General features: G+C 39.2%; 1 protein-coding gene across 1 annotated transcript; it reads left to right on the forward strand.

Moving 5' to 3' along the window:
- Positions 1 to 2883: 2883 nt before the first annotated feature.
- On the forward strand, positions 2884 to 4599 carry LOC140862191 (uncharacterized). Its single transcript, XM_073265196.1, has 2 exons — positions 2884 to 2892; positions 3874 to 4599. Exons 1-2 carry the CDS (start codon positions 2884 to 2886, stop codon positions 4597 to 4599), a joined length of 735 nt encoding a protein of 244 aa, XP_073121297.1.
- Positions 4600 to 14741: the final 10142 nt, after the last annotated feature.

Raw genomic sequence — 14741 nt, forward strand, 5'->3', positions numbered from 1 at the left:
TTAGTATCTCAATAAAAAACTATATATAAAAAAACAGTGGATATTAGTAAACATTGCCTTTTTAGCAGAAAATCATATTAAAAACAAAATAGTATTATATTTTTATTGTATGATAATTATTAAATATAAAAACATGAATTATTTAGGATCCAACCAGTAATTTTATTTCGGCTTAGATTTTGCCAAAAAAAAAAAAAAAATCAAAATCAAAATCAAAATCCGAGACAACTCACAAAGGTAGAGGTTTATTATTCAAATAATATTCACCACTATTTAATCTGCAACAGTTGTTTTATCCAATCATACCTTTTTATAAAATTATTAACCTTTACATATTATAAATTTATATTTGCAGTATTTACATAATTAGTTCAGTTTATTTGATAGTTAATCTAGTTTCTTTGAATAACTAATTTACTTACTTTAAATTGATTAAATTTGAGATGACTTCGCAAATGAGGCATTAGCCGAGGCCCTAATACCATCTGGTTTTAGATTTGATTTTCATTGACTGCCGATAATTTTTTTAATTTATTTAGATAGATTTTTCCTAATTTACATTTTCCCCCTTCCAATTCTTATAACAAATAAATGTTGTTGGAACTCTGAGATACCATTTGGTGCATCCATTGGTAATAGGTTCGACTCGCCTAAGGTTTGCACTCATATGGTTTAGCTTTTTATGCGTTTGTACAATGATTCTTAAGTTTTTATAATTAAAAAAAATAAAAGTAGCTTTTGTATTTGTTAATAACTATAGTTTATAATGATCTAGTGGTAACAAATTAATAATAACAATTGGTGTCAAAGATATATGGTGGGTTCGAGTAATCCTAAAAGTAATTTTTGGGATGAAATATATATTTTATTTACAAAGCATCCTTATACAAAATATGTATTTTAATTGTTTTCATTAAATCAATGTTTTCATAATTGGATTGGTGATTAAACCGGTTTATCTTGAATAAACGGTCCAATCAATTGGACCGTTTTAATCGAACTGTCGAACTGAAAAATCGTTTATATAATATAATATAATTAATAATATATTTTAAATTTTAAAACCTAAAAAATATATATAAATAGACAAAAAATATATTTATCCTAGTTTTAAAAATAAATAACTATATAAATATATTCAAAATATAAATTATAGTTATATCATTTTAAAAGTAAATAAATTAATTGAAAAAACTCTAATAATACTAAAATAATATTTTTAAAGATGTACAAATTCCAATTAATCATGTGTATATACATGTAATAAAATATTAAATTAAAGTTTTAAAATTTTAAAAAAAAACTAATTTTAAAAAATAAAAAAAAATTCAAAATTCTGGTTGAACCGGTTTTTGGCCGGTTCGACCGGTTCTTGACTAGTTCTGAACGGTTTAACATATAAAATGGTTATTTGGGATATTCCGAACTGGACCAGTGACCGGTTCTCGATCGAACCAATCGGTCCGGTCCAGTTTTGAAAACAATAGTGTTAAAGAGTTAAATAATACTTTTTATGTTTTAGAAACACGTGTCATGCCTGATGCAAGAAATAGTGCTCATTTAGGGGATATAAATCGAGAGTCTGCTAGTAGTAGTATTAGTACATTGTATTTCTCAACAACAACTACTACAACAACAATAATATTAATAATTACAAATTGAATAGATACTCTCACAAATATACACCATATGTCTCAAATACTTACGAAACATGTAGATGTAAACATACACCATATGTCTCAAATATTTGTGAAGCACGTAGATTTTTACGATTGATGTAGTTAAAAATTAAATGTAACAACATGAATTATATAGATTGGAGTATGAAGATTTGATTGACTCGTATAACAAATTTAAGTACTCGTTAACAGCAAATTTTGTTGACACGAATAAACGTCTGAGACGTCGAAGGTTGCCGATGTAGACAGACAAACACTCAAGTCATGAAATAGCTCACACACGTATTATTTAAAAGTTTGAGAGCTCGGATGAGAAAAATAAGACTGTACCGTGGAGAATGATGTTGTTGATAATCTCTTTATATATAGATTATTTATAAATGTCTACCGAGCCTGAGTTTTTTTAAGTGAAGTTAGCTAAATAATTTAATTTGCTTATAACTGTTCAACAATAAACTCTTATATATTATTATAGCATGATTACTATTGCGACGACAGCACGAAAATGTAGAGATAAAATATCATCTCTTAATATATTTTTCAAAAATCACACATAAAAGTCTCGAGAATTTGTCGTGACAAGGAATCCCAGATCATTTTGTATAAATGCAACTTTTTGCCAAGATTCATCTCTTTCTCACAAGAAAATAACACACCCACTAGCATGCCTTTTGATTTTTCTTGTGGATATTTGTTCTCGTATACTTTGGCATATTCTATACCATCAAAATTCAAATATACTTGGTTTAAAAAAAATATACACATATTGATATTTTAGTATACTATATTTTAGTGTACTTTGTTGGACCATTTCGTATGCTTTTTCTAAAACTGAGAGATGATTCTTTTAATTGTTTTTCACGATTCTCCATTTGACTTTGTTTTTAATAAGTCAAGAGGAAATGTAAACATTTAATCATATTAATATACCTCCAACCAAAATTATGTTAATTTATAAAGCTTCCCCATTGACTAAGACATTGAATTATTTTTATAGTCTTATAAAAAATTGCTTGAACATCATCATATGGTGCATGCTTCAACTTGTCAAGATGAAAAACACTAAAAAAGACTATTGAGATTATATAACATACGAGAATTGAATAAAAAAATTAGATAATCATTTTAAAATTTCAAGATTTTATCTGACCATCCCTTACATAGTATTATTATTTTATTTTATATATATAGAACATAAAGAGTGATGCTACAGGTACAACAAAATTTGTACACCAAATCTTACAACACAAAAAATTCAACACAAGAATTTACTTTATCAAAACCTCACGAAACATTAAATACAAAATCTCGCGATAAAATAACAAAATATCACGATATTATTGTTGTAAATATCGTTGTACATGATAATTGTTGTACCTGTAGCATTTTCCTAACATAAAAGAGAGAATGACGTGTTTACGGTCTACACTGTATTATCAACATCAACTATTTTCGATCATTTTAAGTTTTAAATGAATAAACAGATCTATATACACTCCTCCACTTATTAAAAAAATATCATAAATTATAGGAAAAACTGCAAAGTTGTTATATAATTTCGATTTTTATTTTAATCATTTATGTTGTTCAATTATAGTTTTAGTCATGCAAATTTATATTTTGTCAATTCTAGTTATTTTTTCGACAATGTTGATATGATTTTACACATCAACGTTATGTCGGACTCACTTAAGTGTTGCATATGTGTTACATCAACTTTATGTCAGAAAAAATGACTAAAATAGTAAAAATAATAGACCGTGACTGAAATTTAATAACATCAAAGAACAAAATCTCGAAGAGATCATATACGCGGTTTTCTAAATTAGTTTATGCTAAATTTGAATATTACGTGTAACTAACTTTTAACGTCCCGCATTTTTACCTCATGTTTAAATTAATGAAATGTCTATTCATCTTGTCAAATACGTGTAGCTCGTCTGACATCAATATCTCAAATATTAAACGAATTATCGAGTTCGAGACCCAATAATAAAAACTCCGCCCCCACCTCAATATCTCTTGGTCTCTTTTGCGTAAACTGGGTTGTTTGTCTGAATTTGAGGGGATTCCTTGGATTGTTGGGGGTGATTTTAATGAAATTTGTTTTGATGCGGAGAAAATTGGAGGAATTCCCCGTCCTCTTTCTCTTACTCGAGATTTTTGAGATACTCTGGATTATTGCGCTCTTCAGGATCTCCATGCGATTGGAGATTTTTTCACTTGGGTTAATCGTCGGAGTCGTCAGGATCTCATTTTTGAAAGGCTTGATAGATTTGTGGCTTCTCTCGATTGGAGACTACTTTTTCCAGCTGCTCGAGTCTACACGCTTGACTTTTTTCACGCTGACCACATACCCATCCTTATTGACCTTGGGTACTCTTCTCATCAGGTGTTGTGCAGAAAACCTGGCTTTAGGTTCGAGTACCATTGGGCTGATGACCAGGAATGTTCTAAAGTAGTGGAGGGTGGCTGGAGTAAATCTGATTTCTCTATACCTCTTCCAGCTCGTTTGTTGAGATGTTCCGAGACTCTCAGTTCTTGGGCTAAGAATCGTTTTGGACATATCCCTAGAAAGCTTAAGCAAAAAATAATAGAATTGAATTTGCTTAAGAATCATATCAGGTGGCGCGATTCTGAAAGAAAAATTGATGATCTTGAACGTGAGATTGAGGTGTTGGCTTCCAAGGAAGAGTCTTATTGGAAACAACAGAGCAGGGCTAGCTGGCTAGCCCAAGGGGATCGTAATTCTAAATTTTTTCACGTCTGTGCTTCTGCTAGAATAGCTAAGAACCATATTCGGGGGCTTGTTTCTTCTCATGGTGATTGGTGTACTGAGAATCGTACTATGGCAGCCATGATTGAATCTTATTTTTCTGAACTGTTCTCCTCAGATAACCCATCTGCTGAAGATATGTAGTGACCCTTACCCGGATCACCTACTAACAGAACTTAGGCATGCAATTAACTTAATAAAACAGATATCAGAATAATCTGCGAAAACCATAAACATTATACAATTCTAAGTAAAGGAATCTGTAATTTATCCAAATATTTATACAACTAAATCGAATAGCTGTATCAACCTCAAAACAACAGAAATAAAACCTAGACGAAGCTCCAGCTGGTCAACCACCGACTAGCCCCTCTTGGATCCACCCGCCTCGTCCAATCGCAAACCTGCCCCATGGAATAGGGTGTCCAAAAACACAGAGTACGAGATGTGAGCATAAAACGCTCAGTACGAGAGTATGAGTATACATGCATGCAAAGTGAACTCCCTATAAACTCGAGGTCAAGGATCAGATAACAGAGATAGACCGGACCCTGGTATGTAGCACGCTGTGCCGTCGCTTCAGGAGGTGGCTCCCATACCATAATACCAGTGGATTTACCGGACCCAAAGCCATGGAAGTCCATCCACTAACAGGATAGGGTACAAACCTACTAACAGACATCTCGAAGGAGATAGCTCAGTATGCAAATGAATGCAGCATAAATCAATGACATATAAACCATGCAGTCACATAATACATGCATACTCAGTCAGGATATCTCGAACAGTACTTTCGTACCTCAAAACAGTGCAAGCTCTACCAACTCTAGGTCCACGCCTATAGTCTGCTCTACACTGCCAAATGATACTACTATCATTAAAGTGCTCTAAAAGCCTTAACTAAGCTATTGCATACTCCTAAATATTTATAGCAAAAGCTATACCTTCGTCCGTCGTTAGCCCTTTGATGTCGATGCCTCCAAAACTTGAGCACAACTCCGCTACGACTATCGAACGCCTCGACGACTCCCGGGTCAAGCCTAGGAAGGCTAGAACAACTCGAATACGACTAGAGTAGAGAGGAAATCCGGAATTGGCAAATGAAAATGAATTCTCGGCCTTCTATTTATAGACAACGATCGGAGCTTCCGATCCTCGATCGGAACGTCCGAACCTCGATCGGAACGTCCGATCCTGCCATCGGAGCTTCCGAAGATCCTGATCTGCCACGTGTCAAAATATCACTTGTTGACTTCGGATAGGGGTGATCGGAGCTTCCGATCCTGATCAGAGCTTCCGATCTAACCACACGTCATGCCTGACGTAATACCATCGGAGCTTCCGATCCTGCATCGGAGCTTCCGATCCTGTTCGGAACTTCCGATCCTGTTCGGAACTTCCGAACTCACCTTCGGAGCTTCCGAACTCTATCCAAGTAATTATGATTAATTCCTAAATTACTGATTTCGGTTTCGGGCTACTACATTCTCCCCCACTTAAGATATTTCGTCCTCGAAATCAGATCTTAAGTATTGAATGTAATACAGAAATCAGAAACATTCTTTATTCAAATCAAACGTTTACAGAGTTTGCAACTGAATATAACTTAAGAATGAAATCAAAACAACTCAGGATGGTCTTCACGCATCCTGTCCTCAAGTTCCCAAGTAGCTTCCTCAGTGTCTCGGCGCTGCCACTGAACTAAAACCAAAGGAATGACTTTGTTCCGTAAAACCTTATCCTTATAATCCAGGATACGAATAGGTTTATCAACATAGGTGAAATCCTTGTTCACCTGAACCTCAGACCGCTGCAGAATATGAGATTCATCCGCCACATACCGTCGCAACAGAGATACATGGAACACGTCGTGAATACTGGATAGATGCGGTGGCAAAGCTAGTCGATAAGCCAAATCACCAATGCTCTCCAAGATCTCAAACGGACCGATAAACCTGGGAGATAACTTGCCCTTAAGGCCGAATCTGAGAATCTTGCGGAAAGGTGACACTCTCAGAAACACTTTCTCCCCGACATCGAACTGCAAAGACCTACGCTTGATATTAGCATAGCTGGCATGACGATCCTGTGCAGTCTTAATCCATTTCTTGATCTGATCAACAATGTCTATCGCCTGCTGGATAAACTCCGGTCCCTCAGCCTGTCTCTCCCCCACTTCTTCCCAGAAGAGTGGAGTACGACAACGTCGCCCGTACAACGCCTCAAAAGGTTCCATCCCAATACTAGTATGATAGCTGTTGTTGTACGCGAACTCGATCAATGGCAAATGATCCTGCCAGGCTGAACCAAAATCCATAACGCACGCTCGAAGCATATCCTCCAAAGTACGGATAGTGCGCTCCGACTGACCATCAGTCTCCGGATGATAGGCAGTACTCAAACTGAGAGTAGTACCCATCACACGCTGAACACTCCCCCAGAATCTAGAAGTAAACCTGGGGTCCCGATCGCTGACAATGCTCACAGGCACTCCATGAAGTCGAACGATCTCCTGAATGTACAATCGTGCCATACGATCCACATTGTATTCCCGACTATAGGCAATGAAATGTGCTGACTTGGTGAGTCGATCCACCACAACCCAAATAGCATCACAGTTCCTCAGAGATACTGGCAAATGGGTCACAAAGTCCATTGTGATAAACTCCCATTTCCATTCAGGAATAGGCAGACTGTGAAGCAATCCTCCAGGTCGTCGGTGCTCTGCCTTGACCTGTTGACACACCAAACATCTCGAAACAAACTGATAAACACTGCGTTTCATTCCTTTCCACCAGAAACGAGTACATAGATCCTTGTACATCTTGTTGCTCCCAGGATGAATACTCAACTTAGTGCGATGTGCCTGAGACAAAATCTCCTCTCGCAACTCTTCATCCTGCGGAATCACAAGCCTACCAGACAAACACAGAAAACCATCTGACTGATAATGAAATCCAGACGAGTTACCCTTGTTAGCTAGACGAGCTAAACGCTGGGTCTTCGAATCAGACATCTGAGCATCTCGGATCCGCGAATACAAGGCTGGCTCAGATAATATCTCAAACATCTGGATACTCTGCATACCTTTCTTATGCTTGAAGGTATAACCTGAAGTACAACAGTCACTGATCGCACTAGACATCGAACAAGTCTGAAGTGCGGATAGTCGCACCTTGTGACTCAAAGCATCAGCGGTGAGATTAGCAGCTCCCGGATGGTACTTAATCTCGCAATCATAGTCCTTAAGCAAGTCCATCCAACGTCTCTGCCTCATGTTCAACTCCGCCTGAGTGAACAAATACTTGAGACTCTTATGGTCAGTGAAGATCTCAAATTTCTCGCCATACAGATAATGACGCCAGATCTTTAAAGCGAACACAATGGCTGCCAACTCCAAATCATGGACTGGATAGTTGTCCTCATGAAGCTTCAGCTGTCTAGAAGCGTAAGCGATCACATGCCCATTTTGAGTCAGAACACAACCTAACCCATGAAGAGAAGCATCAGTGTATACCACATACCCTCCAGATCCTGACGGTAATGCCAACACCGGCGCAGAAGTCAACCGCCGTCGAAGCTCACAGAAATTCTCCTCACACTCGGAGGACCACTCGAAATCCACACCCTTGCGGGTAAGCTGCGTCAAAGGTCGAGCTAGTTGAGAGAAGTTCAGAATGAAGCGACGATAATACCCTGCTAGACCCAGAAAACTACGGATCTCAGCAACTGTCGTCGGACGCGACCAATTAAGTACCGCTTCAATCTTGCTTGGATCAACAGAAATCCCCTCCCTGGATATGATATGGCCAAGAAAGACCACTTTATCCATCCAGAACTCATACTTGCTCAGCTTGGCGTACAACTGCTCATCTCGAAGAGTCTGCAGTACCAACCGCAAGTGAGAAACATGCTCTTCCGTATTACGTGAATACACCAAGATGTCGTCAATGAAGACCACGACAAACTTGTCCAAATACTCCCTGAAGACACGGTTCATCAGATCCATGAATATAGCCGGCACATTAGTCAAACCAAATGGCATCACTAGGAACTCGTAATTCCCATAGCGAGTACGGAATGCAGTCTTGGCTACGTCCTGATCACGACTCTCAACTGATGATACCCAGATCTCAAGTCAATCTTGGAGTAAACTGACGTGCCCTGCAGCTGATCAAACAAGTCATCAATACGAGGCAACAGATACTTGTTCTTTACAGTGACTAGATTCAGCTGCCGATAGTCAATGCACAACCGCATCGACCCATCCTTCTTCTTTACAAAAAGAACAGGAGCTCCCCAAGGAGATACACTAGGACGAATGTACCCCTTGTTCAAAAGATCCTGTAGCTGATTCTTCAACTCACGCATCTCTGATGGAGCCAGACGATACGGTGCTCGAGAAATAGGTGAAGTACCCGGCATCAACTCTATGCCAAACTCGACTTTCCTAGCAGGAGGAAAACCCGGAATCTCATCAGGAAATACATCTGGAAATTCATCCACAACAGGAATGCTCTCTATCCCAATACTCTCAGCGGACAAATCGACTGCATAGATAAGGTAGCCTTTTCCGCCAGACTCTAGAGCTCGACAGACTCTCAAAGCTGATACCAAAGGCATCGGGGGTCGCGCTCCCTCAGCATAGAAAAACCAGATCTCACTCCCCTTCGGATGAAAGCGTACTAATCTCTGATAGCAGTCCACTGAAGCTCGATAGGTAGTCAACATATCTATTCCCAGAATGCAATCAAATTCGTCCATCACCAGGACCATGAGATTCGCTAACAGAATGTTCCCTTTGAACTCTAAAGGGCAACCCATCACTAGACGCTTAGCTAAAGCATATTGGCCCGTCGGAGTAGAAACAGACATCACTACGTCTAGTGCAATGCATGGTAACTTATGCCTCTTAACAAAACATGCAGAAATGAAGGAATGAGATGCACCAGTGTCAATAAGTACAAGAGCAGGTATACCATAAAGCAGAAATGTACCTGCGATGAATTTCTCATTCTCCTCCACTGCCTGATCATGTCTCAGGGCAAACACCTGGCCAGAAGCTCGTGGCCTCAAATAAGAACTCCCAGCAGGTTGTCCCTACGACCTCTGCTGAACGGTGGCCTGAGAACCAGATCCTGAACCAGAACCAGAACCGCCTCCCTCAGACAGTGGACAATCCCTCCGAATATGACCAGTCTCTCCACAACGGAAACAAGCTCCAGAAGCTCTGCGGCACTTGTCGGATGGATGGTTCTTTCCACAGTGATTAGGGGTGGCAAATTTTACACAAATCCCGACCCGTCCCGATTCCCAACTCGTTCCCGTCCCGAATTTTTTCCGTCCCGAACTTTTCCCGACCCGAATGGTCGGGATTTTTCCCGACCCGATCAATGTCGGGATCGGGATCGGGATAGGCAACCCTTCCCGACGGGATTCCCGACCCGACCCGAATATAAAAATAATATTTTTTAATAATATTTTTTAATTAAAAAAATAATTTTTTTTAAAATTTTATGTTTTAATATTAATGTTTTATAATTATATACCATATAATTTTTTTTTATATTTATCTTTTTTAATATTAACATTGAGTTATAAATTTTTATTCTATTTTTTTTATTATTATGAATAATTATATGTTTTTTTATTAATAAAGTAGTTGTTTTAGTTTATTTGTAATGTACTAAAAAAATGTTTTAGTTTTTTAATGGTTATATATAAAGAAATTTTAATTTATTTGTAATGTATTAAGATATTTTTTGATTTTTTTCATAAATTTTTTTCAAAAAAAATATTTTCATAGAATTTTTTTTTTTAAAAAAATATTATTCGGGATTACCCTCTCCCGACCCGACGGGATCCCGAATGTTCGGGATCCCGAACATTCGGGTCCCGATACTTCTCGGGTGCGGGATCGGGAGAAAAAAAATATCTCAATTCCTATCGGGACGGGAATCGGGTAAGGGGGTTACGGGACGGGTCCCGACCCGATTCCACCCCTAACAGTGATCACACTTGTCCTTCTTACCGAAACGGACAACATAGATCCAGACTTCTTGAAAGATTGGGCATGGGGACCCAAAGAACTAGCAGGCCTCGACTGAGGGAAAGACCTGTTCCGCCGAATGCTGTCCTCCACCTGGTGACAACGGCTCACCAAACCCTCGTAAGACATGTCATCGCCAACCGCCACACGGTCATGGATCTCAGGGTTAAGGCCCTGAAGGAACAGGTTATACTTCATCTCTGAGCTATCAGCAATCTCGGGGCAATAAGATAGCATATCAAAGAACTTCTGTTGATACTCATCGATAGACATGGCTCCCTGTCGCAGACTCAGTAACTCGCCTGCCTTCGACTGACGGAGTGCAGGAGGAAAATACTGCTTTTGGAAAGTTGTGCGGAACTCGGCCCAGGTGGCCACTCCTCTCGCCGCAACAAAAGGTGCAGAAGTAAACCTCCACCACCTGCGCGCACGTCCATCCAAAAGATAGCCAAGGGTCTCCATTTTCTGCTCCTCGGTGCAGTGGAAAGTCTGAAAAGTCATCTCCATGCGGTCTAACCAATTTTCCGCATCCTCCGGAGACTCACCTCCAACTAAGGGCTTAGGACCCATAGCTAAAAATCGACGCACAGTGAAACGCTCGTCGTCATGATGACGATGACGCCGTTCTCGACGATGCTCTCGGTCGGCATCACCCCAACGCCCACCAATACTGCCATGAGAACTCTGGTCATCACGATCTGCCATCTACAAAAATACCTCATGATGAGACTAAATCCCAAGAATACTTTTGCATGCTCTGATACCATAAATGTAGTGACCCTTACCCGGATCACCTACTAACAGAACTTAGACATGCAATTAACTTAATAAAACAGATATCAGAATAATCTGCGGAAACCATAAACATTATACAATTCCAAGTAAAGAAATCTGTAATTTATCCAAATATTTATACAACCAAATCGAATAGCTGTATCAACCTCAAAACAACAGAAATAAAACCTAGACGAAGCTCCAGCTGGTCAACCACCAACTAGCCCCTCTTGGATCCACCCGCCTCGTCCAATCGCAAACCTGCCCCATGGAATAGGGTGTCCAGAAACACAGAGTACGAGATGTGAGCATAAAACGCTCAGTACGAGAGTATGAGTATACATGCATGCAAAGTGAACTCCCTATAAACTCGAGGTCAAGGATCAGATAACAGAGACAGACCGGGCCCTGGTATGTAGCACGCTATGCCGTCGCTTCAGGAGGTGGCTCCCATACCATAATACCAGTGGATTTACCGGACCCAAAGCCATGGAAGTCCATCCACTAACAGGATAGGGTACAACCCTACTAACAGACATCTCGAAAGAGATAGCTCAGTATGCAAATGAATGCAGCATAAATCAATGACATATAAACCATGCAGTCACATAATACATGCATACTCAGTCAGGATATCTCGAACAGTACTTCCGTACCTCAAAACAGTGCAAGCTCTACCAACTCTAGGTCCACGCCTATAGTCTGCTCTACACTGCCAAATGATACTACTATCATTAAAGTGCTCTAAAAGCCTTAACTAAACTATTGCATACTCCTAAATATTTATAGCAAAAGCTATACCTTCGTCCGTCGTTAGCCCTTTGATGTCGATGCCTCAAGAACTTGGGCACAACTCCGCTACGACTATCGAACGCCTCGACGACTCCCGGGTCAAGCCTAGGAAGGCTAGAACAACTCGAATACGACTAGAGTAGAGAGGAAATCCGGAATTGGCAAATGAAAATGAATTCTCGGCCTTCTATTTATAGACAACGATCGGAGCTTCCGATCCTCGATCGGAACGTCCGAACCTCGATCGGAACGTTCGATCCTGCCATCGAAGCTTCCGAAGATCCTGATCTGCCACGTGTCAAAATATCACTTGTTGACTTCGGATAGGGGTGATCGGAGCTTCCGATCCTGATCAGAGCTTCCGATCTAACCACACGTCATGCCTGACGTAATACCATCGAAGCTTCCGATCCTGCATCGGAGCTTCCGATCCTGTTCGGAACTTCCGAACTCACCTTCGGAGCTTCCGAACTCTATCCAAGTAATTATGATTAATTCCTTAATTACTGATTTTGGTTTCGGGATACTACAAGATACTAGGACTATTCTGGACTCTGTAACTCCTATAATTGATGGTAATATGAATTTGATGCTAACGACGCCATTATCTGGGGAGGAAGTGAGAAAAGCACTTTTCGATATGCATCCCGATAAGGCTCTGGGGCCGGATGGTATAGGTGTATTTTTTTATCAAAAATTTTGGAACATTATTGGTGAAGAAGTTACTGTGGCAGTACTTCAAATTCTTAATGAAGGGGCTGATCTTGTGGATTGGAATAGAACTGTTGTCACTCTTGTGCCGAAAATTAAGGACCCTTTGACTCTGAAAAATTATGGGCATATTAGTCTCTGTAATGTGAGTTATAAAATAGTAGCTCGTGATATGAATAATAGGCTGCGACCTGTTTTGAATAAAATTATAAATGAATTTCAGAGTGCTTTCCTGCCCGGAAGATTGATTTCTGACAATATTATCCTGAGTTTTGAAATTCTGCATTGGATTCATAGTAGGAAGGTTGGTAAGACGGGCTATGCTGCTTTAAAACTGGATATGAACAAGGCATATGATCGAGTGGAATGGAGTTTTTTAATTGGTATGATGCTGAAATTGGGATTCTATCAATCTTGGGTTGAGCTGATTATGAGATGTGTTAGCTCAGTTCAGTACTCTTTTTCTCTTAATGGGGAGCTGGTGGGAAATATTTCTCCAACTAGAGGTCTGCGTCAAGGAGACCCCCTTTCTCCGTACTTATTCCTCTTATGTGCTCATGGTCTTTCTTCTTATTTAATTTCCATGGAGAATCTAAACCTGCTGAAAGGAATTAAAATTGATTCATCTTGCCCTTCTGTATCTCATCTATTTTTTTGCAGATGATAGCCTGATGTTTTTTAGAGCGACTTTGGAAGACACTTTCTCAATCCGAAATTGTTTGAATGTCTATGGAAAAGCTTCGGGACAGCTGGTAAGTTTTGAGAAATCTTCTTTGTCCTTCAGCCCAAATTCGGATGAGAATCTCATTTCTGGAACTAAAAATTTGTTGTGCATTCCTGTGGTCCAAAGTCATGAATTCTATTTAGGTCTCCCAGTGTTCTCTTCCAGAAATAAAAGGTTACAATTTCGTTACTTGGTTGAAAGGGTCGTTAAACGTACTCTTGGCTGGGGTAATAAAACTTTCTCTTCCGGGGGAAAAGAGACTCTTATTAAATCTGTGTTACAGGCGATTCCCTCTTATGCTATTGAAAGAGTGGGTGCCCGGTTAGCCAACTTGTGGCTAAGGCTTTTATGACTCTATGTATAAACAATCTTTGTTTAATATAATTTACATTAATTAATGGCATTTTCTTTATCTTTCTTCATATTGTTATATTGTGATATACTATTGTTGTTTTGATAAAGTCCTTGAATATACTATAGTGTAAGTAAGATGAGATAGTGAATAAAGAGAGATCACTATTATGAAACACATCTTATAGTCACTGTATATTCTAAACAGTTCCTAGTCAATTGAGCCGTCCGCTAATAAGGATAAGGATCGCTCGAGATTGAGACTAGCATTTGTGATGCCAAGTACCACGTTTCATTGGTAGTGGACATGGAGATGTTCAAAGCATGTAAATGGATATTCATATGATGAATGATCGAACTACCCTATTTGTACTTTCCATGTGGTTATTATTATTTGAGTGGATAAGTCCGCGGTTTTGGTTGTACACCATTAGTCCTTACTACTTGAAACATCATTGAGACTCTATATGCTAGTACTGTATTTTGACTCATTTACCGACTCTATGGGGGTCATCAGGTGTCGGGATTGGGTACAGTTACGACACATATAGGAGTCTATGCTTTGTTGTCAAGAATTCACCACACGCTTGCGAGTGTGGATATCCTATGCGATCTGAGGAGATATTAGTGTGACAAATCTCTGGCCAGAGTACTCGATATGATTTAGGTTACTTGGTTTTCTAGTAGCACATGCGATGTCACTATTTGATCTTCAAGATGCATTGCATAGTTATCGAATCTCGAACGACTCTCGATGTACCAATGGTTGTTGATTCGATCGGGATATATGGATGAAGGAACTGTACTGTACGCTAACCAAAACTTATTGCTAGACGCTCTTACCATGATTCGTTGGGTAAGTCGGAAATCGTTGTTCCGAGTCAC

This window comes from Henckelia pumila, chromosome 4, assembly GCF_033568475.1.
Source record: "Henckelia pumila isolate YLH828 chromosome 4, ASM3356847v2, whole genome shotgun sequence".
Taxonomy (NCBI): Eukaryota; Viridiplantae; Streptophyta; class Magnoliopsida; order Lamiales; family Gesneriaceae; genus Henckelia; species Henckelia pumila.